Source organism: Rattus norvegicus, chromosome X, assembly GCF_021556685.1.
Source record: "Rattus norvegicus strain SHRSP/BbbUtx chromosome X, alternate assembly SHRSP_T2T, whole genome shotgun sequence".
Taxonomy (NCBI): domain Eukaryota; kingdom Metazoa; phylum Chordata; class Mammalia; order Rodentia; family Muridae; genus Rattus; species Rattus norvegicus.
This window is the reverse complement of record NC_141554.1, coordinates 36,679,567-36,700,947: the sequence shown is the minus strand read 5'-3', so window position 1 is coordinate 36,700,947 and position 21,381 is coordinate 36,679,567. Positions and strand designations below refer to the sequence as shown.

Here is a 21,381-nt window from a genome sequence, read left to right as displayed (position 1 = left end):
GGTAACGTGCTCATGCTGGAAGGGAAAGAAACAGGAGGGCATGGTTGGAAACAGGCTCAATAATACCATCCCACCGAGGACTGTGGCTTGTTTTCTGAATAAGAGAGAAAGCCAACAGAGGTCAAAGTGAGTGGTGTTATTTGATTTTTGTCTTAAAGGGGAATTTCAGTTTACTATCCTCCCTTTATTTAATTTCCCTTCCTTATAATTCTCAACCATTCTCCTCAAGAAACAGCAGCTACTGACTTTAACTCCAGGTTATTTCTGATGCTTGCATCTGAATGGTCCTTGGTTCCATGGCTCTGAGGACATGGGGTCACAGTAAAGCTGCAGTCAGACAAGGACTTATTGAAGGCTGTCCATAACACAAACAACTCAGACTGACATAAGAAGGCCAATATTCAGTGCACTATACAAAGGGCACCCCACAGCTTTCCTTCCCTCTTTAAATGTATGTCCCCTCATTTCTGAATCATCTGTGCCAAATGCTGGCTCATCAACATAGAAACATCCTTTATAAACAGCATTTGGTTTGAGGGAAATACCTTGTTTGTGATTTTAGAATGCATTTGCACTGAAGTGGGACGAATGAGTCATTTCTCCTGTGGGAACATGTGTGACAATGAGATGGACATTTTCCTTCCACCAGAATGGAAATATACACCGTTTAAATCGAATTCTCCTGGTCTTGATTTCAAGCTGAGCGTGTTTGTTCATTCAGTCACAAAGAATGGTGTAGTCATTTTAAAGATGTTTTTCGTGCTGCATACACAATTTTCAATTATTTCTGTTAGGCATTCCCATTGTGGTTATTCTATTGTATGCCCTCTTTTCCAATTTATCTTATCATCCAGGAGGGAGGGACATTGACTACGAGTTTATTTTCCAAGATTTTCTTTCCTTAGGTAGTTTAGTTAATATGAAATTATGCAAGTAGAAGAATTGGGGTAGATTTTCAACATCTACTATGATAAATAATTTGACACAAATCTTTCGTGGTTGTAGTGATCAAGGGATATGTACTTATTGTTTGTGAGTTGGCCAACCCAGATGGTGTAAATAGGCTCAAATAAAATTGCATATATTAAATCATGTTGATATTTTTCAGAGCACTACAATGAATTGTGGTTGGGGTGTTAATCTTTTGCCCTTTTATTTTGTGATTGATGAAAACGAGTGTTTGGCTCATTCAAATTATACATTTAAAAATTGATAACAATAAGAAAATGTATGAGGCACAGGTTGCTGGAATTTCCAACCCTAATAAGCCCACATAAAAAACGTGCAACCCAGTTATTATAATAATGTAAGCCTAGATTGGGCTAACTTATTCCCCAGGTATAAGACCCCTTGCTACTTGCAATTTCTCCTGGCCACAATGGTTCTTCTCCATCATAGCTACCTCCTCCTCTTCTGTCCTCTCTCCTTCTCTTCTGTCCTCTTCTCCTTCTCTACTTGCCCCCACTCTCAAAAACCTACAGTCCCAACTTTCCCCTCCTCGCCCAACCACAGGCTCTAACCTCTATTGTCCAGTTAAAAAGGGGAGAAAGTTTACACAAATCACTTAAGTACAGGTGCTCGAGTGATTGACTTCTCATACTGGGCAACTCTCTCTAGAGGCAACAGAGTTCACATCAGAATAAAAAAGCATCAGGACAACCTCCCCACCAGGTTGAAATAATTCAAAAGAGTATATGGCAAATATAAGCTTTAGATTCATCTGGCAAATTGGCTTCGGGCTTAAACTGGGAAATGAATAAATCCTTAAAAAATATTGGAATAGATATTGTTTATTCTTCCCAAAACTGTGATTATGGAAGTTTGTGCTATGTTTTAGTTAGAGCATTTTTTATTTGCTATTAATAGAGTAAGTGAAATGTAAAATGATATTCATTTAATCGTCATTGGCAATTTTGTTTTCTGAGTTTGGTACTTCTGGTCGGTGTTGAAGATGAAGAGCTTAATGCTAACCCTGTTTCCAAGGACTTTTGGAAATCTCTAGCTAGTCTGCTTTGTAGCATCTCTTCAAGGCTCAGGTATTTGACTATGCCAGGAAAACTTTCAAGAGTTTCTGATGAGGTTTTAAAAGGTAACTTGGAAACTGAAAGCATGTTTTAAAGGTATTCTATCATCTGTAAACTGCCACGGGAGATGGGTACCTCATGAGATTTCTGTGCCGGAGAAAAGTCTTGTGATTATGTCAATTGGCAAAGCAATACTTATCATTACACATATATTCTGGGCATTTAAGGTTTGGCAGATATGTGGAAAACCCATGGCAACATAGGCTTCTGATCGGAGTTGTTTAATCACACCAAAGAAAGGATACCAGAGCAGTGTCCTTTCTGTGATCCTTCTAGAATCATGTATACTTGGGAGGATTGTTAGTTTCAAGTTTACTATTTTGCCAACAGTGGAAAAGAATGGAGAACAAAGAACACGTCTTACTTGTTTGTCAAGGAGGGGGAAAAAAGACATACACCATGGCTAGGTGTTCTGAACTGTCCTGTGCAGAGGATATGAGAGGACATCCAATACTATATTATTCACAATAGCAGCTATTCTACTATCTATTGACTTTTGGCAATTTATGGGTGGGTAAAGCATGGTAATAATGAATTCAACTTCATTTTTCTTAGTAAACCCTTTTGAAACTATGAACTGTTTCAAGTTAGGCATTTAATCTAAGATCACAACATTGATAGATATCTGACCTAGTCTCTGTTGCAAAATTCATACTTCTGTCCACTTTGCTATATCTGGATGAAAAAGTTTCAGTATTTAAATACGTTTCAAGGCCATAACCATTCACTTATGAGTGAGCATTTTGAGAATTATTATAGCACATCCTTTCCGTTATGGAAAATCTGCAAGGTTAGAATGAGTTAACTCTATTTACTTTAGGATCTCAGAATTTTTCTTTTATCTTAGACCCTCCCACTCCTGATTGAAATATGGATGGGCAACAGAAACAGTTGATCTTTTAAGCTTCATTTCACTGTCAGATTTTATTGTTCTTCGGTGGCTTGGAAACTTTCCATGTCTCACAGAAAAGCACCCAGTTTTACATTTTTTTCATATTGTTTACTACTAATGCCCCTCATCTCTCCTTGTGGGTTTGGGCCCGTCTCTGTGTCTCTGTCTGTGTCTGCCTCTAACTGTCTCTCTCTGTCTCTGTGTCTTTCTGTCTCTGTGCATCTTCATCTCTGTGTCTTGCTGCATCTGAAAATCTGCCTCTGTCTCCTTGTCTCGTCTGTCTGTCTGTCTGTCTGTCTGTCTGTCTGTGTCGGTCTCTGTGTCTGTCTCTCTTTCTTTGTCTCTCTATCTTTGTCTGTGTCTGTCTCTCTCTTTTTCTCTCTCTCATTTTGTAGTAGAGGTCTTCCACATAGCTCTGGAATTTTCCATGCAGTATACTCTGGCCTTCTGCCTCTGCCTCTTCCTCCTGCGTGCTAGGATTACAGGTGTGTGTCACCCTATCCGACCTAATTCTGTATTTCTACAATGAAAAAACTATCTTGACATGTATAAGCATCAATGATATAATAGCTGTCACTACTATGTTCAGCAGACAGTAGTTCACAGCATCCCTCCTCGTCCTTCAATTCTTATATCCTTTTGTTTCTTCCTCTATAATGTTCTTTGTGCTTTGGGGATGAAGTATTAATAAGAGTGAGGAAGGAATGTATATTAGCATATTTCAATGTGTATATGTATGAAATTCTCAAGAATAACAGAAATTACCATAAAAAGAAAAATAGTATATTAGCTATATAAACAATTCAAGTTTACGAGGAAGTTCACCCCAAAACATTTAAATCATTATTGCCACATAAATGATTTGCATTTTAGCACAAAAATTGAAAGACTCTAGATAACTTGGTGGCACACTTACCTTTATTGAAACTGAACAAATGCTTTTTTAAAATAATCCCTTTTACAGCACATGTAAAATGTAATTATTTCCATATAACTTTACAGGTTGTCTTTTGAGTAAGCAAAAATACATATTTTTTTTCTTACTTAAAACATGTAGCCAGGATTCAAACCACGTAGCTCTGATACCGAAAAGGCAACGGGTTATGAAAATCACAGTACAGTTTGAATTTTTTTCAGTTAATCAAGGATATTTAAAACGATATTCACTTGGATTGAAAGTACAAATTACAGGTCAGTCAACATTAGGACTAGTAGTTACAGCTACAATGAGGGCAGAAATGGGAAGTTTGAGCTACTCTGAGATACACCAATCACAACACACCGTCTCCATAAATACTGTGGCATAGCAGCTGCAATAGCTAAATTACACTTGGGCACTTAAAGTCACACATAAGTATAGCCAAAGTGAAAAAATATACATAATATGCTAACTTGATCTAAAATAAAATGAGCATTTCTTTTAAGAGGATATACCAGTAAATCAATTACGCAATACACAAGGAAGCCCCCACATTATATCTAGGAAAGAAAAATAATATCAAAGTGCACACCTACACAGACAGCAGAGTAGAAATCTGCTCTTAGTCATTTGTGTTTATCTTGTTGTTGTTTCCTGGATTTGTAGAAAGAATTTACAACCCACAAAAGGATTTCTTGGGTGAAACACTAATTACAGACATTGTAAATATCATAGCTCAGGAGGCTTGTTTTAAAAATGAGGCAGCATTTTCCTGAAAAAGTTTGGTCCTCAATTTACTATATGGTAGTCACTATTGTCAGATGGTAAGCATTTTCTGTGTGTGTGTGTGTGTGTGTGTGTGTGTGTGTGTGTGTGTGTGTGTGCATTAAACTAACCTTTCAGAACCAGAACTTGTCAAATCAAACCATAAGATAACCAGCCCTCAAGAACTTGACCTTGCATATCATGTCTGAGTGATGTGTCCTCTGAAAGAACAATGCTATAGACTATGGATGGGAGTTATGCTCATGTGATTCTGCAACACCTTAATTTTGTGCAGTTTTCTTCCTTGCCCATAGAACCTGTCCTTTGTCATGTAGGTGCCAGAAACCCCACCCTCATGATTTTCCTCCCCCCACCCTCAATGTTCTCTGTCAAAGCAATATAAAGACACTATTACTGTGTATTTACAAGCACAACACTTAGGCAAAGAAGGTCCCAGGGTCAATAGGATACATCTATTTCTTGTGGACATCTTCATGCCGAATGATCTTGTATGTGATCCAGTAAAAGATGTTGAAAATGAGGAAGGCCAGTGGGAAGGCAGCTCGAGATATGGTGTCGATTCTTTTTGCCCGATCCACAAACTTCTTCTTGATAGCATCTGCATCTTTTGGGGGTTGCGGAAGTGGGTTGGCAGGTGTAGCCTTGACAGCTGTACCATCTTTCACTTGGAGGCAGTGACCCATCCCATAACCGCTGAAGTTAAAACGGCTTTCACGAGTAACATCTTCTTCCTGGCAGAATAGAGACAGGAAGCACAGACTGTCAGTCAATTTTGAAGGAAGGTTCTTTAGAATTATAAGGATGAATTATAGTTAACTGTGAGTGTAGGAGGTTCTTGAAATAGGGAGAGCTCTTTTAAGTTCAATTCAATTATTTATAGCACAGATATAATTCATTAACTTTTCAAGTGGAGAAATTAAATATAAAACTAATGACTATGATCATTTTAATTAATCAACAAACACCAATACCTATGCTATATTCAGTACTAAGTTCTCCAAATCTTATTTACCAATCTATAAATTTGATTAGACTGTTTCAAAAACAATTTCCAAATTTCTAGTATTATACTATAAATATATGAAGATATATTTGAAATATATGAAGGAATGTCATTCATTCATTTCTTCTTTCTCCAAAAACACCTTTTTTGAATTACTGCTATATACTTGCCCCTGAGTTAAGAACTTTTAGTACCATGATCCATTTACGGTTTGGTTATTTAATTAACATTTGATTAAGACCCACCCGTTAATTATATTGTTTCTCCTATGGCCCCTGGTTCATTTAAGCTACACAGTGGAGATTAAATATTCATCATTTGTCATGTATATCTGTAGCACAGTGTTTCCAGTATTGATTTTTAACATTGATTCTTTGGCCAAGAAGAATCTTTACCATATTTAAGCATACCATTTTAGTCAATGCTGGTAGTGTTTTATGGTGATTATGTCTTCACAAATTAAATGCAAGACAGAAAATAGTTTTTATCACTTGGTCTGAAAGACAAATCACTTTGGAGACAAATGGGATCAGAGTGTATAGTTGAGTCAAAAGAGGGAATCAAATGGTGGGATTTAATGACTTACTTGATACCAACTTATCTATAAATAGTCACGGATAAATTATCTTCCCTTTAAGCTAGCTTACTTCTTACAATACTATGTAATCCTCAAACTTAACGGATAACAGTAAGGATATGTTTCCCAAAATACAAGAAAACTTGGTATTCTTGGTATTCCAATTGCTTATCATTGCTAACTGCATGCCTGTAGTACCTTCAGTCAGATATAAAAAGTATGTCAAATAGAAAACTTGGAACATATTATGAATGTAAGCTCATCTGTATCCCAAATGGAGTGAGAAGGACAGATTGTACCTAGTGCATTCAAATGAGTTTTTAAAGTCACAGGAAAACCTAGATAGGTAAAGAGTATATATTTTTAGTCTACTTCATTGAGTACAAAATGAAGAGAGAGAGAGAGAGAGACAGTCGTGCATGGATTAAAGAGACATGTAAGCACTCCAGAACAGTTAGGGTAGATTATAGTTCATATGCTCAGATGAACCATTGCAGAAGTCAGGAAGGAAAACAGATTGACTTCCATGTGTCTTACTTAGTACATGCTACTTCCTTCTATGAGAAATACACACTGATTGAAAATGAATAATAGAGTTCCATAGAGCCCTTAGAGACTTGGTTTATCAACACTGCCCATTGTGATAAATTGCCTTTTGTGATAAAGCCCAAAACATGGCTAAATATGCCATTGCAACCTGGCAATACCTTAGAATTTGAGCTAGAGAGCTAGTCAGTGTGAGTAGTTGTAGAAACTTCATGCCACAGATATGTATATGTGATCTCTAGGAAAGTCAGACTAGGAAACAGAGGGCTCATTTATTTGAAACATTCACTGATACTATGTTTATTTTATTGTTGTTTTAGAATTATATACATGAGTGCTGCATTTTCCTCCCACACTTCCTCACTTGAACTTCTCTCACATGCTCTTCTCAAATTCACGACCTCTTCTTCTTTAATGACTATTGCTACATATGTGTGTTTATGTAAGTATATTCTGCTGATTCTGTCTAGTGTTGTCTGTGTGTACACAAGTTTAGGGCTGACTATCTAGGATTGGATAACTTATCGAGGGGTTATTCATGGAGATTGATTCTCCCCCTCTTAGCAGTCACTGATAGCCTATAGCTCTTCATCTAGGAATGGGGCCTTGGGATATTTCCTCTGTTCATTTTGGGATATCAACTATCATTGTGAGGTTTTGTTAAGGTGACCTCAGTTTTAAGATTTTTATCAGTGAAGCTCTGTGTCATACATAAAATATACTATTTAACAGCAGATGTCCTGGTTCTCTGGCCCATTGGACCTTTCTACCTCCTCTTGTATGATGTCCCCTGAGCCTTTGGTATGAGAGTTATATTGCAGATGGATCTGTTGAGAATAGGCACCCCATGGCCATTTGTTCTCTACATTTTGACCAGTTGTGTAATGGTCTTTATTTGCTGCAAAATGAAGCTTCTTTGGTGAAAGTTGAAAGGTACACTTATCTGTGGTTGTAAGAATACATGGACGTAACAGTAGTAAGTTCTCTTCTAGAGTCCATAACCTTATTGGCCATGGATAGTTTCTCTTGTTAACAGTACCAGGCATGAATTCTTCATCTTTCTTATCAGCAAATGACTCCAGTGCAATCAATAAATACATTAGTTATAGCCTTTAATCAGCCCATCTATACTCACAATGAATCAGACCTAAGTTCTACAAAGTAATTGTGAAACTGCTACATTATAAACACATGCTTCCTTACTGTGATTCCTGTTAGATTATCCTATAGAAGCTAGTTTAATGATCGATGTCCCATGGCTTACTAAAAGCAAATGAAGTTTTCATCCAGAAATGAGTTGAGTGTTGATTTTGTGTCAAGAATTTGACTAGATTGTGTGAGACAGTTAATGTATTTGGAGCTCTACTGTATAGATTTTTAGAATGCAATGGGAAAGATAACCTAGAGATATTACATTGTATAGAATCTAGCAAAGAATATTCAACCTGACTTCTGAGTAGTTCTATGTGCACAACTGCATGAACTCAGTAATAAATGGTCAAACTGCACTCAGATTGAAATATTATATTTTCATTTTCTTAAAATGTGAATGACTTAGACATCTTTATTCCTGTAGCAGCCTCCTTACAGGAGGCCTTCTTCTGACCCCACCTCCATTCCCTGGAGAGTCTGCCCCTTGATGAACACCCAGTCTATCTCTTTCCCTTTCAGCCTTACCTTCTAGCCCATCTCCATTCTTTTCTCAGCCATAGATCCCCAGAAACACTTTTTACCAGGGACATAATAGCCGCTCCAGTCTGGGACTTGGGTAGGAGATTTTCAAAATCCTCCTTATTCTCTATTATCATCTCTCCAGAGTTAGTCCCTAGCAGCTTGCCTGCAGGGGTCCCTTCTCCCATTCTACCTTCATTTCCTGGGGACCCTACCTCTTGGTATGGAACCCGGGTTCCCTTAGCTCTTTCCAGAGGTCCCTCTCAAGCTTTCATCCTAGTCTGTCTTCATTCCTTTCTGTCACTCACCAAGCCACAGAATTCTGTACTAGAGAGCCCATACCCACCACATTTGCCTAAGACGCAGAGTAGTCAATAGCAACCAAAAGAATGGAACATCTACCTCAAAAGACAAGACTAGATATCACTAAGAAACATGTCAAACATCATAACTCTAGATGCATAAACTCCAGTGCAAAATCACAACTATGAGCAGAAAAGAGTCCACCAGAAGCCTGCATCTATATCATAATACATCCTAGAAACGCAATATAGCTGAAGGGCAAGAAAAGTGCTTCAAGATAGCAATTATGAATATGTTCAAGGATGTTGAAGAGGATAATATGAGTAAATCCCTCAATGAAGTCTCTAAAAGCAGTTTAATAAAATAATGAAAACAAGACATAAAGTCAGAATTTAACAAACAAATAGGATCACTAAAGAAAATCCAGGTAAAAATAAAGCTGAGCATAAAAGGCTTCAACTGTCAGCCTCACCAATATATTATAATACATGGAACAGAAATTCTCGAGGGTTGAAGACAAGTTAGAGAAAACGGAAAGCTCATTCAAAGAAAACATTAATCAGAAAGTATGTGAATGATTTAACTGGTTCAAAGTTTCAAATACATGTTTTAAATATGGAGTAAACATATGAGTTAACTATGACAGTGCCTTCCTAACTGTCTCCTAACTATCTGGATTTATTTCATGCAAGAAAGGGTGCAGCACGTAGGTTAAAAGGAGGAGGGAACCTACTTGTCATATTGGTTGTAGGCAACCTCAGGTTTTCTAACTAGGGATGTGAGAGACAAGTTTGTTAAGAATGGGAGAGCACATCCCAGAATGAGAGTGAGTAGTGAGCAGGGAAAAGGTATCTGCTCAATTCTAACTACCATTAACCAGAGTGGGAGAGACACAACATGCTGTGAATACTTGGGGTACTTGGGTCTTAGATTTTGCTGGGAGAAGGCTGACAAACTGTTGATCTCAGGCAGTGTACTTTATGTTTTTCAGATCGCAGATACCTCATGCTAAAAATGTGAAGATTGCACTAGAGCCATGGAACCCTGATGCGGCTGCTGAAGACTTTTGCAAATATGCTCCTGTGTGCTCTCCTTACATTCTCTTCATGGACAGTCGGAAAAGATGCTCTGGGAGTTAGAGTTTAGGATCTGCAGGCTTTAACCTCTAGTAGTTCTAATGTAAAAGGTTTGAAACCACTGGTGTTCATGAATTCTAATGTCTGACTCTAAAAACGTACAGCAAATCATATATTAGTAAGTCTAAAATTAATTTTCAAATGGAAGCAATTTTTCTCCACACGATTTTCTTATCTGCCTAAGCTTATTGTAGTTTTCTTCTTTCCCTGACTAAAATTTCACAAATTTTTATTTTCCCTTTTAACCCCATTTAGAGATTCATAAGTAAGCATATATCAGTGCTTGAGTGAGATAATATTCATTTAGGTTCCTGAGTTTTGAAAAAAGAAAAGAGTAGTTAGCTATAACTTGGTTTTAGCACATAAAAAAAAGGCTTAAATATGCACATCCATGTTCCTTTCAGACTGGCTCATTCATAGAATTTCTCTAGCCTTTCCACTCACACTGTGAATGGACAGCTAAAGAGATTAACTCATTCAATTAAGTACCAGAGGTAGAACAGAAGGATATTCAGTTTGAATAGCATTATTTTAGACTTTGTTATGCAAACCGTAGGAGTTAAATAGAAACTCAGTGAATAATGAGTGAGGTGGAATTTTAAGACGGTTCCCCTCTGCTTCCAAACTATTTCCTCATTCATTCAGTAGTATTTCAAATGTTCTTCTGAGCATAGTTATGGTTAATTAAATCAGTTCTTTAAAATTTGCTGCCACAAATTTTATCTGTTGAAGTGAGGAATTATCCACCCAATTCTTGATAAAGGGGTGATATGACTACAAGGTTAAGGATCTTCTTGTTTACTTTTATGACCCATATCACAGGATATGGTTTTGATTTTGAAAAACATAACGGCAACTGACTTGGATTTTTGTTGTTGTTACACTAAATGACTAATTTACTTTCTAGTAGGTTCTTACTAAAGTGTTTTGGCAGTGTGGCAAGATTCCTTCATGGGGGCAAAATGGAGATGAGTCTTTTACTAAGTCAAGGGTAAACTGAAGCTGAAATAAAAACCAATTTGTATACATGGCCTATAAATATGCCAACTAATGTAAGTCAGGCCCTCCCAATTGGGAATTTTTGACAGAGCTCCATTTTTTTTTCTTGGTTCTTTTTTTTCGGAGCTGGGGATGGAACCCAGGGCCTTGCGCTTCCTAGGCAAGCGCTCTACCACTGAGCTAAATCCCCAACCCCTCCATTGTTTAATTAGCTGGGAACTGTTAACTATTTCTGCAAATCCACCGTCTTTAATCACTGAACCTCAAACACCAAACACCTCCTCTATCTTTCCTTTCATTTTGTGTTGATTAGTAACATTTCTATAGAAAATGACTCATCTGCTACACAGTTCAAGGCATTCATTTGCTATCTCCTGCATTGATAGTATCTCCAATTTGGTCTGCTGTAGAAACTACTACTTTGGCACTGCAAGCCATTGGAGATTTATTGCTATTTTTGTTTAGTTTGTGCATCTGTTTTACCTGTCATTAAACATGCCCATTCGTCATTGGCAATGCATTGAATCGGAAGCTGCCCAGAATTACAACACAGTGAACTTGTTATATAAAAATGATTTCAATATAATTAAAGAACATGATGTTAAGAAAAAAATACTGTAGTGCTTCACATGTCTCAGACTTTTATATCCTAGAAAGTAAAAATGGAAGATTTCTAAACGCTGGGGTAGAGGAAGTATCTTTTCTTCACACTCCACACCCAAATTCTTTGATTGGATCAGTGTCCCTTCTGCCATAACTGGAAATTGCTCAGTTGGAACTCAAGGCTAGTATGCATCAATCAACACAAGGACATAATGGAGTCTCTAGCCCTCCTTAAGAAACTGTGTGAGTCCAAACACAAATAAATTTTCAATGAAAATCTCTTCCAAAATATGATGGCTAGATGATGCTTAGCTTAATTATAAGCCTGGATGTTTTTATTCCTTTAAGAGAATTTTATTTCAATTTGGAGGGAACCTCAGTTCCTTCTTCTATATTGTAAGTTCTTATGAATTGATACATATGAATAATAGATAAATATAATTTATTATGGCTACATTTTCCTCACCCTCCACATAACTACATATTTTGTACTTAAATTTGTAGTCAGCCTCATTGGGAAACCAACCTTGTAAATCATAGGAGAAATTGAGGCCAATAGATGCTACATGGTTCTGAACTGCTATATTATTAATAAATGCTAAAGTTGAGATTCAAAGCCAAGCAGGTTTGAATACATACTATATGATTTAGAAGATACTAGAAGTCTTTTACTCTTACAATATGGATGATGAGTCTGATTAAGATTTTCAAAAAATGTTGAAATTAATAATACAATTATTATTCCTTGTTATTTAATGACAGGTGATAAAATAAAACAGTATTTTCAGTCTTTTGAGGAGGTAAATGAAAAAATAAGTTTTCTCTAGGAAATTAATATCCATAGATCATTTATTTTTTCAAGAGAGAATAATGATATAATTGCTTTTAAAGACACAATCTTACTTTGTGACCCAGGCTGGTCGTTAATTTCAGAGTCTCCTCACTCAGTCTACTAAATGTCAAGACTATATACCTGTCCCACTATACCCTGCTATTATTGATTTTTGAAGAAGAGATTTCAGAGTTACATTCATAAACTACACGCCATTCATTTATTTATATTTTCACCAATATTTATTGAGCTTTTATTATAAGCAAGGCGAGTAGTAGGGAGTAGGTAGTAAGTAAGAAGACAAAAATGTCTGCTTTTTCTTAATGTTTGCATTCTACTTGGAAAAACAGTAGTTAACCAAAACTATATTCACAGATGCTATATAACAAATACCTATACAAATACAATAATTTACCTGATCATTTCTAAAATGGAATTCTAATTGTCAACATCAACTTTCAAGGACAAATTGGCAACTTACAGATTGGGAAAAAAAAAACCTTCACTAACTCCCAATAAAGGGCCAATATTCAAAATATATAAAGAACACAAAAAGTTAACCTACAAAATAACCAACAACCTAATCAAAAATTGGGGTATAGAACTTCACAACAGAGGAATTGTGAATGGGCGGGAGGCACTTAAATGTTCAAAGTCCTTAGTTGTCAGGGAAATGCAAGTCAATACTACCATGAGATTCTACCTTACACCAATCAGAATGGCTAAGATAAAAAAACTCAAGCAACAGTACATGCTGGAGAGGCTGTGGAGAAAGAGGAACACTCGTCCATTGCTGGTGGGATTGAGAACTTGTACAACCACTCTGAAAATAAATCTGGAGATTCCTCAGAAAATTGGAAATAGATCTACCTGAAGACCCAGGTAAACCACTATTGGGTATATACCCAAAATATGTCCCACCATGCCATGGGGGTACATGCCCCACTATGTTCATGTGGCCTTATTTGTGATAATCAGAAGCTGGGGCAATCCAGATGTCTCCAAAATGATGAATGCATATAGAAAATGTGGTTCACAAGCAAGTAAAAGATCTGTACAATAAGAACTTCAAGACTCTGAAGAAAGAAATTGAAGAAGACCTCAGAAGATGGAAAGATCTCCCATGCTCATGGATTGGCAGGATTAATATAGTAAAAATGGCCATTTTACCAAAAGCGATCTACAGATTCAATGCAATCCCCATCAAAATACCAATCCAATTCTTCAAAGAGTTAGACAGAACAATTTGCAAATTCATCTGGAATAACAAAAGACCCAGGATAGCTAAAACTATCCTCAACAATAAAAGGACTTCAGGGGGAATCACTATCCCTGAACTCAAGCAGTATTACAGAGCAATAGTGATAAAAACTGCATGGTATTGGTACAGAAACAGACAGATAGACCAATGGAAGAGAATTGAAGACCCAGAAATGAACCCACACACCTATGGGCACTTGATTTTTGACAAAGGAGCCAAAACCATCAAATGGAAAAAAGATAGCATTCTCAGCAAATGGTGCTGGTTCAACTGGAGGTCAACATGTAGAAGAATGTAGATCGATCCATGCTTATCACCCTGTACAAAGCTTAAGTCCAAGTGGATCAAGGACCGCCACATCAAACCAGATACACTCAAACTAATAGAAGAAAAACTAGGGAAGCATCTGGAACACATGGGCACTGGAAAAAATTTCCTGAACAAAACACCAATGGCTTAAGCTCTAAGATCAAGAATCAACAAATGGGATCTCATAAAACTGCAAAGCTTCTGTAAGGCAAAGGAAACTGTGGTTAGGACAAAACGGCAACAAACAGATTGGGAAAAGATCTTTACCAATCCTACAACAGACAGAGGCCTTATATCCAAAATATACAAAGAACTCAAGAAGTTAGACCGCAGGGAGACAAATAACCCTATGAAAAAATGGGGTTCAGAGCTAAACAAAGAATTCACAGCTGAGGAATGCCGAATGGCTGAGAAACACCTAAAGAAATGTTCAACATCTTTAGTCATAAGGGACATGCAAATCAAAACAACCCTGAGATTTCACCTCACACCAGTGAGAATGGCTAAGATCAAAAATTCAGGTGACAGCAGATGCTGGCGAGGATGTGGAGAAAGAGGAACACTCCTCCATTGTTGGTGGGATTGCAGACTGGTAAAACCATTCTGGAAATCAGTCTGGAGGTTCCTCAGAAAATTGGACATTGAACTGCCTGAGGATCCAGCTATACCTCTCTTGGGTATATACCCAAAAGATGCCCCAACATATAAAAAAGACACGTGCTCCACTATGTTCATCGCAGCCTTGTTTATAGTAGCCAGAAACTAGAAAGAACCCAGATGCCCTTCAGCAGAGGAATGGATACAGAAAATGTGGTACATCTACACAATGGAATATTACTCAGCTATCAAAAACAATGACTTTATGAAATTCGTAGGCAAATGGTTGGAACTGGAAAATATCATCCTGAGTGAGGTAACCCAATCACAGAAAAACACACATGGTATGCACTCATTGATAAGTGGCTATTAGCCCAAATGCTTGAATTACCCTAGATGCCTAGAACAAATGAAACTCAAGACAGATGATCAAAATGTGAATGCTTCACTCCTTCTTTAAAAGGGGAACAAGAATACCCTTGGCAGGAAATAGAGAGGCAAAGATTAAAACAGACACAGAAGGAACACCCATTCAGAGCCTGCCCCACATGTGGCCCATACATATACAGCCACCCAATTAGACAAGATGGATGAAGCAAAGAAGTGCAGGCCTACAGGAGCCGGATGTAGATCTCTCCCGAGAGACACAGCCAGAATACAGCAAACACAGAGGCAAATGCCAGCAGCAAACCACTGAACTGAGAATAGGACCCCCGTTGAAGGAACCAGAGAAAGAACTGGAAGAGCTTGAAGGGGCTCGAGACCCCTTATGAACAACAATGCCAAGCAACCAGAGCTTCCAGGGACTAAGCCACTACCTAAAGACTATACATGGACTGACCCTGGACTCTGACCTCATAGGTAGCAATGAATAGCCTAGTAAGAGCACCAGTGGAAGGGGAAGCCATGGGTCCTGCTAAGACTGAACCCCCAGTGAACTAGATTGGTGGGTGGAGGGCGGCAATGGGGGGAGGAGGGGGAGGGGAACACCGATAAGAAAGGGGAAGGGGGAGGGGGATGTTTGCCCGGAAACCGGGAAAGGGAATAACACTCAAAATGTATATAAGAAATACTCAAGTTAATAAAAAAAAATGAACATAAAAAAAATGTGGTTCATTTACACAACAGAATACTATTCAGCTATTAAGAAGTAAGTTTTGCAGGCAAATGGAAGGAATTAGGCAATATTATCCCAAGTGAGGTAACTCAGACCCAAAAGAACATGAAAGATATGTATGTACTCACTAATAAGTGGATATTAGTAAAAAAAAAAGTACAGAATACCCAGGATACAATCTACAGAAATCAAGAAGGTTAACAAGCCATGGGGCCCAAGTGAGGAAGCTTCAATCCCACTTGAGAGGGAGAAGAAAGTAATCACAGGCTGGCAGGGGGTGCAGTGGGAGAGAGGAACTTGGGTAGGAGAGGGGCGGGGCAGGGGAAAAGAGGAACATAATCAGGTATTAGGATGGAGAGCAAGAGTGAAGCCTTGAGGGCCAGCAGAATAAATGGAAACAGGCAATCTTGGGAGGTAGGGAAGTAGGGGGGACCCTCTAGAAAGTACCAGAGACATAGAAGGTGAGGCACTCTCAAGACTCAAAGGGAGGGCCCTTAGATGAAACGCTCAATAGTAGGGAAAGGGAAATTGTAGAGTCCACCTCCAGTAGAAAGATAGAGCATCAAGTGGAGGGAAGAGGTTGCCATTTCTCAGTCAAAAACTCTGACTCAGAATTGTTCCTGTCTTAAAGAAAATGCAGGGACAAAAATGGAGAAGAGACTGAGGGAAAGGAGGTCCAGTGACAGGTCCAAATTTGGACCATCTTCAGGGGATACTCCAAGGCCTGATCCTATGGAAGCTATGGTGTGCTTACAGACAGGAGCCTAGCATGGTTGCCCTCTGAGAAGCCCAACAAACAACTGACTGAGACAGACTCAGACGCTTGCACACAACCAATGGACTGAAGTCAGGGACTCCTGTGGTTGAAGTAGGGAAAAGCTAGAAGAAGCTGTGGAAGAGAGTGACCGTATAGGAAGACCAGCAATCTCAACTAACCTGGACACTAGAGCTCTCTCAGACACTGAGCCACCAACCAGGCAGCATACAATAACTGGACTGTGGCTCTGGACACATCTGTAGCAGATGACTGCCTGTCTGGCCTCATTGAGAGAAGATGCACCTAATCCTTAAGAGACTTGCGACCCCAGGGAGTGAGGAAGCCTGGAGGGTTGGGGTGGGTTAGGGTGAGGTGGGGACATCTTTTAGGAGACAGAGGAGAAGGAATGGAGTGAGGAAGCGTCAGAGGGTGGACAGGGAGGGGGATAAAGACTGGATTGTGGAAAAAGATTAAAGAAGAAGAAGAAGAAGAAGAAGATGATGATGATGATGATGAGGAGGAGGAGGAGGAGCAAATCACTAGATGGATGATGGTACCAGTCAGTGAGAAAAAAGACAGTGAAGGAAGATCATTTGGACCAAGGAAAAATGTGATTGAGAAGAAATGCTTAGGGCCAACTTACCTGGAGGCATATACTTGGTTACATGTTAACTCATGACTGCCATCTTCCTACCTAAAACTAATTGTTTTTATTTTTTATTTTAGCTAGAACAACTTTTGCAAATGTTTCTGGATTCAAAATGCATCCATTATGGTGCTGAAGATCACCTGATGTTCACCTGAACATCCCAACACTTTATAAAGTAGCTCCCCTTAAGTCCTTTGGGTGGGACCCCATAAACATCCTGGAGATCCCTCCACTGGTCATGGGAATCTATCCCTCTTCTGGAATAGGCCTTTGACTTGCTTCTAATAAACCGAATGCAATTGAATGGACTTTAAATCATTTCAGAAGCTTGGTCAGAGTAAGTACCAGTGTTTCATTTTGGCTTGCTAAAATGCACACTTAAACCTATGAGTCTCTATGTCAGTTGTTTATCTGTTTTGAAACAATTAAAGTATGTAAAAATAATGAGCCCATGTGAAGATATCAAATAAACAAGCTCTGATACTAGGTGAAATGAGAAAGATATCTCTTTCAACTCTTCTACCATCCACCTGCACCGAAAGTCATATCCTAAGCTGAAATGACTCTTGTGGAACCTTCCAAATTCTTGACACATGACCACTGTGAGTAACAAAGAGCTAAAGATTGTTATTTTAAGTCATTAAGATTTGGGGTGATTTTTCATGTAGTAATAAATAGCTATATACATAATCAATAGTATCCTTCAAACCTAAATGCTGTAGCATTGTCTCGGGGACCAGGCGCCAGGCAGAAGCTGGAAGGGGCTCAAGGAGATGGTTGGAAGACTAGAAAGGGAAGGAAGCACTTATTGTTGCAATCTACGAAAAGGTGGACAATTCACTCACTATATCCTGTGCTAACATGAAAATAGAAAATACATATTGTAAATCTGATGATCCAGCTAAAGAGATTTCCAGATAGAGTGTTGTGGGTATTAAATTTACAGCTCTAAGTTAGAAGGTATAGGAAGGATAAACATGGGTCTATAAGATCACTGTAATAAAACTCAAGAAATATCTAAACAAGTGCCTTATACTTCATATCCTCTGACAACAAGTTTTACTAGAATTTACGAGAGTATGCTTGGTAGATTCTGTCCTTTCAAACAGAAAACTGCTAAGAACACTGAGGGTCTGTGCCACAGAAGCCTTATATGGAAGGAGCCTGTGGTAAAGAAATTTAGTTTCTTTCTGTTTTTGAGTTATTGTTTCACTGAGTAATCCAGACTTTCCACAAACTCACAATCCTCTAGCCCCATCCCTGTTGCACATGAAATATAGGGAAGCACCACCATGCCTGCTCAAGAAAGGTTTATCTTTAATTGACAAATAATAACCATATGGATTTATGGAGAATAATATAAGGTTTTGATAAATGTATCACTTGGAAGGTTCGCATCAAGTTAAATCATCCTGTAATGTATTTATCATTTTGGGGAATAACAGCACCTACGTAGTTGTCCTAGCCATTTTGAAATATATAACACATTATTTTTAATTTAAGCATGCTGTGTAGTACATCTCTAAAATCTGCTCTTGTCAAATGGATACTGGGCTTATCCTGAAGAGATTTGTGGTTATGGCTTGTGTGTAATAACATGAATTATAAATTGATATCCCCAAAGCTCCAACACGTAAGGGAATTCTATATGCTTGACTTGAAAGCAATAATGATGATAGAAAGTGAAAAGACTTTTTTGAGCCCTTAATCTTCTGTTGGTGGGGAAATAGTATAAAGAGCTACTAAGTTACAAACAAATGCTGTGTCTTGGTAAGAATAACAAAATAAGCCCTCAGAGAACAGAGAGGAAAAACAGAGCAAACAGCTCCCAAGGATGTATCCTCTTCAGGAACCCACTAACCCAAGCTTTTCCAATTCTAGAATTCCCACTAATCAATGATTGCAATGTATCACTTATTTTTCCCTGATTTTGAGTAGAGAAGTAGCAATACATGTATCTCTATATTGTTTGTTGGCTATTCTGGGCAGATATTTCACTTTTAAGGTCCCAAAGTTTCATAAACAATTCTGCTCATAGGGCTTAACCTGAGGTGTTTTCTCTGAGGTAAAGGATATGATCCTGAGTTCTGAAATGTGTTTTAATTCAATAACTGTATTCATTTTCATCAGTGGATGCCTCTTACATGTTATCAATTAGTTTTTCTTATGTAGAAAATAGCAATTCTAACAACAAGAAAAGCAAGCTTTCTAGCATACTATTCATGTAGATGTGCATTTCTGTGGTAATTGAGACTAAAAGCAAGTATGACTTGTGTGCCTGAGAGAAGTGGATTTTGACAAGAAGGGTACTGGAGAAGAATTTATTTGTAAAAGACGACTTCTATCACATCTCCTATACATATGTTTTCTTTGATGAGACTTTGAAACTCCTCCTGCAGAGTGTTTAGGAATCTATATTCCCACCTACTGAGTCGGGAAAGCCTGTGACATGCTTCTAACTGAAAGAATGTAGAAGGATGACACTTTATGAATTCCCCTGAAAATGGGCAAAAGATATGCTTGGTCTCAGGAGCTAGCATATAAAATGCTCCGCTACCCAGCAGCTGCCATGTTAAGAGGAAGCTAAGGCATGTGGTAAGGTCAAATATGGGCACTCTAATTAGCAGGCCTAGTCCCAGGAGCTCCCGATCTAGACACCTGACATGTGAGTGAATAAGTTTACAGATGCCTAACTCCCAATTGTCAAGTAAGAGACAACCTTTGAGTCTTCCAACTGAGACTTCAGAAATCACAGAGTGCAAAAATTTATCCTTACCCAGCTCGTTCCAAATTCCCTAGCACAACACTATGTCAGTTGTTTGTGTCACTGAGTATGAAATGATTTATAACACTAAGTTACTGTAACAGGCTGATTGGGTCATGGCTGTGCCAATTTTTCAGTTTTAATGGCTAGTACTTAGTCTTGGCATGAATAAAATTAGAAACATTATGAAAATATAGGCATGAGTGTGTCCCTGAGTCAATGCCTTTTTTCTTTCAAATTTAAAAGTTGGTTATACAGTGCCAAATAGTCATCCCAAAAAAGCACACATATAAGGATTATTATACAGATCGAGGTTAAATTTAGGAATATATATGCATATACATATATGTATGCAAAAACTGTCCAAAAAGAGATCATGAATTTGAAGGAGAGTGGGGAGGCTATATAGGAGGGTTTGGAAGGAAGAAAGAGAAGGAAGAAATGTAAATATAATCTCAAAAATAAAGATAAAATATAGAAAATAGACATAAAATAGCCATCTCTAGGGCTGTATAGATGGATTAGCAGTTAAGAGTGCTTACTGCTCTTGTAGATGACACGGCAACAGTTCCCAGAAACAGTGCTATCAAGTGGCTCAGAACTGCCTGTAACTCCTGTTCCAGGGAATGGTGCACATAATCTCTCTGTCTCTGTCTCTGTGTCCATCTCTGTCTCTGTCTCTCTCTCTCGCAAACACATACACACACACACACACACTCATAAAAATCATAAACAAAACTTATTGGTGAATAATTACTCTGTAAGCCATGGCAGGTAGTTCTAGCCTCTCTGAGATGAGCTGCCTGTATCATTCCTTAGCTATCAGAGATTCAGCATTATTGCCGTGGGCTGCAATAGTCATCCTGTTAGCGAATCGTACTACTGAAGAGCTAATGCTTTTCTTTTTGATAGGGAATGTTAACTCCTGATCAAAAGGTACACTTCGTGCTTCACCTCTATAATGGTGTCTCAGACAAGCCAATGTCATAACCTTATGATATTTTCAAGGAAATAGTTTCCAAGAATCTCATTTTACTTATCAGCCAATCTCTGTTATAAAATAAAGTACAAGTATGTTTCTTTGTGAAATATGTAGCTGAGCTACACAAAAGATATAAATTTGTGTGTAATTTCTTGGATATTGGATTCAGAACTGGGTTTCTGATATGTACTTAATAAATCCTTGGTAAGTCCTTGTTGATTGCCTGGTGGATTTTTTAACTTTGTAGACGACTTTCCATTAGCTACTAAACCCTAGTTCACTTAATTCCAGATTTGACCCACATAAAGTGATTTATACTCAGCCCTTTATACAATGTTTATGTTCCATATAGTCAAACATGGTCACAGTTTAAATATTATAGTAGGAAATACACTAAACTACAAAGGAAAATATATACACGTAAATATTCAGGCAGAATTACAGGCAAAGATTGCTAAGGAATATAAACATAAGTGACTGACTATTCTCTTTAAATACTTTAGACATTCCAATATAAAATTATCAGTGACAGGTAAAACTTGGCATAGCAATACCTGTAAGAATTAAGACCAACTCTTGGATATAATATCCATA

The 21,381-nt window shown here is 38.0% G+C and overlaps 1 protein-coding gene across 2 annotated transcripts in view; it reads right to left on the bottom strand.

Moving 5' to 3' along the window:
• Positions 1-3,872: 3,872 nt before the first annotated feature.
• The window catches only part of Glra2 (glycine receptor, alpha 2), a 221,083-nt gene continuing 203,574 nt past the window's right edge, over positions 3,873-21,381 (bottom strand). For both annotated transcript variants that reach the window (NM_012568.5, XM_087599033.1), the window contains 1 exon segment: positions 3,873-5,412. In NM_012568.5, coding sequence (NP_036700.1) covers positions 5,134-5,412 — 279 coding nt within the window. In that variant the 3' untranslated portion in view covers positions 3,873-5,133.